The 6,238-nt window shown below is 34.3% G+C and overlaps 1 protein-coding gene across 1 annotated transcript; it reads left to right on the forward strand.

Moving 5' to 3' along the window:
- Positions 1–2,145: 2,145 nt before the first annotated feature.
- mRpS31 (mitochondrial ribosomal protein S31) lies at positions 2,146–5,027 on the forward strand. The gene is made up of 6 exons (XM_090103457.1): positions 2,146–2,298; positions 2,373–2,635; positions 2,831–2,954; positions 3,460–3,636; positions 4,202–4,422; positions 4,737–5,027. Exons 1-6 carry the CDS (start codon positions 2,285–2,287, stop codon positions 4,997–4,999), a joined length of 1,062 nt encoding a protein of 353 aa, XP_089959583.1. The 5' UTR covers positions 2,146–2,284; the 3' UTR covers positions 5,000–5,027.
- Positions 5,028–6,238: the final 1,211 nt, after the last annotated feature.

Consider the following 6,238-nt stretch of genomic DNA (forward strand, 5'->3'; position numbering starts at 1 on the left):
CTGCCTTGCATTGTATGGTAGTGGTATTTATAAAAAAATATTATTAGGTATTTCGGTTTAGGTTGTTTTTTATGGTTTCGTAAAAAGATACGTATTTTTTCCTGTTTTCATAGATTCATTCATGGAATTATACGGAACCCTTCGTGCGCGAATCTGACTTCCACCTGGTTGATCTTTTTACAAATCAATAATCGTATCCTACTAATATTATAAAAGCAAAAATATATAAGAATGGACATTTGATACTTTTTCACGTAAAAACTACTCAATGAGTTTTTATGGAACTTTACAATTATATAGTTTAAACATCAGAATATACATCGGAAAATAACTCATTCCCACAGGAAAAAATTGGTAAAAGTTTAAAAATTAAAATACTACATTGCTTCAAATAAAACAAATAAAATTTAAAATAAATTTTTACAACATTTTATTTCGATACTTAATTACCAAATTACAATATTTATTATTTAAAATAGATGCCACCTTAAACTTGTGGCACAGCATCTCTGCAAAGCACCAATTTTCCCTGTGCTATAGCTTTAACCCAAACATCTTTTATTTTTTCTCAAGCCAGAAACCTGCAAATAACAATAAAATCCATACTTAAATACCTTTTTTTTCTCCTAACCTAAAGCAGTCATTATCAATGAAGTACTTCGTACCTACTCAAGTATCGATAATTGCACAACACTATGGAAGTTATATTTTGCATTTTTTCTAAAAACTAAGCTGATTATGATTTCATTTCAATGATTACGGTTAAATAAAACATAGATGATTATGAAAATAACGTAAATTAACTTATTTATAATACAATTAACAAAAAAATTGATCAAAACACTAACCTGTGAAAAGACAAATTCCAATCTTCATCCGATTTCCCACTACTACGGCTTTTACAGCCGTGAACAACACAAGCCATGTAATCTTTAGTAAATTATCTTTACAGAAAATAACATAAGAAACTAGAAAACACGTTTTTCACTTCAAAAACAATAATTAAAATCACCATGCGTTAGTGACCAGACTGGTCACTAAAACAAATTGTGATGGCTACATGTCATTTTAAACTGTCGAACTGACATATATCTGTCCTCTTTTTTCGCATGACAATTTGCCATAAGCCAAAAAGGCCAAACTAGTGCTTTATTGTTCAATTAATTGTTACTTCTCCAGGCTTGATAATTGCTCCGAGCAGCAGAGATTAAGCAGATTACAGAGATATAAACTATCTGTTCATATGTCCTTTATTATCTGTGATTTTTATACAAATACACATATATAAAGTAGTGAAAACAAAATATTTGAAAGATTAATAATATAAATTAACGGCCGCGGCGTTGTGTGAATCATTAAATGTTTTTAGTTTAAAAATGAAATTTTGAAGAAGGCTGTTTTCCAATTACAGAGCATAATGCGACTCAGTGCCGCACAATGCCGAATTATGCTGATGCTTAATTGGAACATGAAACGCACCAGCAGGTTGCGCTAAGTCCAGTGTTGAAAAAAAAATATTCATAGAGTTAGCAATAACCTCATTAATGTGTAAATAAAGTGGTATACATAATAATTAAAGTGAAACTTTTATTACATCGTCTCAAACTTTTTGGTCTGTGTAGCGCATGTCGCGTGTATCGCGGCTCACGCGACATGCGCTACACAAAGCAGTGTTCGGAACCGTTCGAACAGTTTCACTTTTACCGTGGTTTCATAAAACCACACAACATTTTTTTTGGAAAATATTTACGGTTATTTTAAGTAATTTGGATTTTGATTATTTCATTAACATTTTTTTCAATGTTTGTACCTTCATCCATACCTATATTTATTTTTTTAACACAATTTGTATTAACTTTGATTATTTTGAAAAAAACTACAATGAAACGAAAGCTTTAAAATTTTTTCCAACAATTAATAATTACTAACGATAAATCGATTGCACGCATCAATTCACGCGCATTACTTTTTCTAGTGCTCGATTGTGCGAAGCGTTGCTGTAGTTGGAACATTCAACCTTAAGCATTATGCCGCACAATGCGCTCTAGTGCTGTAATTGGAAAACGGGGAATGTGATCGCGTCTGTCTCGACTTCTTGTTTGACACTTGACAGTTGACAGATCTCAAAAAGTATTGAAGTTTGAAGATTGACAAAATTATAGGTTATGTTAATATTATACATTCATTTTAATTTGAATTTCTGCTGATTTTTGTTATTTATAATTAATACAAATAATTTGAATATTAAAAATATCAGGTCCTTAAAATCGATAAATTGATAAAAATGTTGCTCAGCAGGTATGTGCCATTCGAATAGTTTTGTTGGATGTTTAATGAAGAAATTGTTTGATTCTCTTGTTTATTATTTTAAGGTTGAGATTTAAGCCAGAATTCCGGATACTAACGCGTTGCTTATCGGAAAAGCCTCCTGAACACGATGGAAAGATTCCTGAAATAAAGTCCAAAAAAGAAGAAAAAAAAGATGACTCAAGTACAGAGAAAATCCAGGCGCTCTTGAAACAAATGTTGGCTGAACCGAAAATATCCCAAAAAGAATACAGCGAAAAGTTTACAGTTGCTCCTGAACGGAAGAGACGTGAACCTGATGTGATTGAAACTAAAATGGAAAAAATTGGTAAAATTATTATTTATTTAGTATTGCACTGTGATGTATAACAACGAACACAGACTAGAATTTGACATTCATTGAATTAAATTGGAAATTATATTTTTATTTTATACAGCATAATGTTGATTTTTAGTTTTTACTAAAGAATGTGATTATAGCAGCATTTGATTCAACTTTCTAAGCCTATTTTCTCATTTACAGAAGAGAATATAACAAAAGCAGCAGGGGATGTGGCTAAAGTGATTGGTGGTGATGTGAAGCAAACTGAAGCAGAATTACTGTCTAGAGTACTTGGAAAGATAAACCAGACTTCAACAACACTAAGGTATTTTATCTTAATTTTTTACAACCAATAACCTAGTTTTATTTTTATTGGATAAAGTATTGTAAAAAATGGTCTTTTTCCCCTGCTTGTAATTAGTAATGATAATTTATTTATATTTGTTTTTAAATATTATCATCTCTTTCTCAAACTTTATTTAATCTTATATATAAAAATGAATCGCAAAATGTGTTGGTACTCGAGAACGGCTGAACCGATTTCGATAATTCTTTTTTTATTATATACCTTGAAGTACGAGGATGGTTCTTATGTAGAGAAAACGTAAACATGTACTACGGGCGAAGCCGGGGCGGACCGCTAGTTGATTATAAAGAGCAACAGCATTTTATTCATTTCTTATGGTATGTCCCTGATTTAACTATGACAAAAAAATTGCTAAGAAAATGTACCACCTTTTTTATTTTATTTGGTGCAGACAAGTACATTATTTAAAAATTAATTTTCCATTTGCTGCATATATTTAATAAAACACAAACTTTTCTTCTAGTGACCTCCTAATAGGCATGAAAGTAGACCGTACAAAGGAAAGTGATAAGCAAGGTATGCCAGAAACAAGAGGTCAGCAAGTGAAGCGCATGGTCGGTAAGGCAGCACAGAACAAACCACAGCGGCAATATGAGAGGAGACAACCTGCGGAAGGCGAGCGGAGAGTGCAGAGGAAAGAGTAGGTTGCATCACTACATAGTATAAAACAAAGTCGCTTTCTCTGTCCCTATTTCCCTATGTATGCTTAAAATTCACTTCGCAACGGATTTCTATGCGGTTTTTTAATAGATAGAGCGATTCAAGAGGAAGGTGGTTGTATATAATTTATTAGGTTTGAGACGAAGCATGCGAAGGCGCGGGCGGAGAGCTAGTTAATTTATAAAATACCACCAAAAACATAGCATTATTTTGTTGGAATTTAAATCAGGCAAATTCCGTAGGGCAAAACTAATAAAAAAAACATACATATTATAGACAAACACAGAACCCACTTCCTTTTTTTAATTTGGAAAAAAATGGCTATGGTTATTGGAAGACGTATTTAGCACAACTTATTCTGTTCACATCAATGTTGTGGTGATGACTGTTAAAAATAACATTAAGTTTCATAGCATTCTAATATTTGCGATGACTGATCTTTTTATTTTGTTTTAATCAAAAAGATAGTTCTCAACTATATCTCTTCTATATCGTAAGACAGAGATAAACATATTTTTTTAATTTATATATTTATTTTATTTTAGAACATCAGCACCACTCAGTATCAACATATTCAGCGGAGAGCCATTAGGTATTTTTACATCCAGTGAAGTGAACTATGGCACAAAATTGGATGTTTGGGAACACCTTAACCAAAGGGAGTTAACGCTGGCCACTTCACAGCCACCATCCAATTACTTTGAGAAGATGATATTGTGGACTGAACAGGGCAAAGTCTGGAAGTTCCCTATTAATAATGAACAGGGTAAGGATTTCCATGTTTTATGATTATATTTATTCAAATCATATCTGAATAATTTTAGCTACTGATTTTAATGAAATTGCATATATGTATAGATCACAACATACTTATCTTTTAATATTTTGTATTGTTATACTGTAATTCCAAAGAGCCAATTTTTACAAAAGGTACTAGACAATTTCAGTTTTTCTCATTGTCATTAAAAATAATTTTCAAAAGCTCAGTTGCTAACAGATCATTTTAATACTATATTCTAATCTAAGCCTTAAAATTATTCAATTACTTAAATAATAATGCATAATCTATCTCCATTCCAGGCATGGAAGAAGAGGAAAATGTCCATTTCTCTGAGCATGTGTTCCTAGAGACCCACTTGGAAGGCTGGTGTCCGGCCCGCGGTCCCATCAGACATTTCATGGAATTAGTCTGTGTGGGTCTCTCCAAAAACGCATTCTATACAGTACAAGAGAAGAGAGACCATATCATGTGGTATAAGGAATACTTTGAGTCGAAGAAGGACTTGTTAAATGAAGTCGGAGTATGGGACGTTAAGCCAACGCCGGAACTTACTGCGCAATGATTTAGTTGAAATATATTTATTAGGTTGTTTTGTGTGTTTTATTGGTGCCCTTGATTGTAGGCTAGAATATAACTTTTAGTAGGCAGCACTTTTTAAGTCATTTCAGTGAGAAAAATATTATATGATAGAGTTAACACTTAATTTTGTGGTTAGCGGGCTATACACAGCGATGTAGCAAGCATTATAATTTATACATGAGCACAGATCTTTAGAAACCGCGCGGCCTCCTGCCCTTGCGATAGATATTGCGCCGCTATGCATAAGAGTAAGTCCACACGGCGCGTCGCGTCAGCGTTCCGTCGTCGTAGCGCTGTCGCTGCGTCGTTTTACATACAAATAACCAAGGTGTTCACACGGCGCGCTGCGCGGCGCAACGCACACGTGACGGACAGCAGCCCCCGAGACGAAGCGGGAGGGGGTGTCAGCGCTCAGTTGTAGTAGTAGTAACGCTGCGATGGCGCAGCGCCCGTGTGGCCGGCTATGCGTCAAATATTTGCGTTGCGACGACGCAACGCGCCGTGTGGACTTACTCTTTGAGTCGAGCGCGTTCCGGAAGTTTAGCTCAAAGCCGATATTTTGTCGACTTTCTGCAAGGTTTATATGTGATTTTTTTTATCGAATAAAAAATATGTAATCATGCCTTATTCTGTCGTATTGAAATCATAGGGTAAAAACGAATGTGTTGAATTCCGGTGATTTATATCACAAGGAAGCATTGCATTGCACATGAGTGTACGTACTTAATTAGTGTCACGGTTGTTTGTTCTAATATGCCATATCTCTAGAAGCGCGCGAGTCTTTCCGAAAATATGTGCACATGAGCAACGATCTACTCGTAATTCACATTAAATTGTTAGCCTGACCATCTGTCACGAATTGGATGTAATTCGTAATTAAAATAAAGATCAAGATTATCAAAATTATTAAAGGTCGTCCGCACTGGGCGTAACTGCACGGCGCGTCACTTTTGCCGATTCGTCAAATTCTGCGGTTGTGCGTAGTGTGATATACATATTACCTGTGATATTACATACCTCAATGTCGTGTCGTGTCGCTACGCTGCTGCGCTGTTACGCCTAGTGCGGTTTGACCTATAAGGGTCAAGTAAAGGCTGATTCTTTTTTCCAAAATCTACCTCTATCAAGCACTGCGATTAAAGTAGTAGATATTACTAAAAGGTTGAGGTTGTAAACGAAAACATTATTTGCAATTTTATTATAGTAGAGGTATTTACAAGGA

This window comes from Colias eurytheme, chromosome 6 (assembly GCF_061535395.1).
Source record: "Colias eurytheme isolate Ceu_HAF_F1 chromosome 6, ilColEury1 Martin Lab GWU primary, whole genome shotgun sequence".
In the NCBI taxonomy this organism is placed as follows: domain Eukaryota; kingdom Metazoa; phylum Arthropoda; class Insecta; order Lepidoptera; family Pieridae; genus Colias; species Colias eurytheme.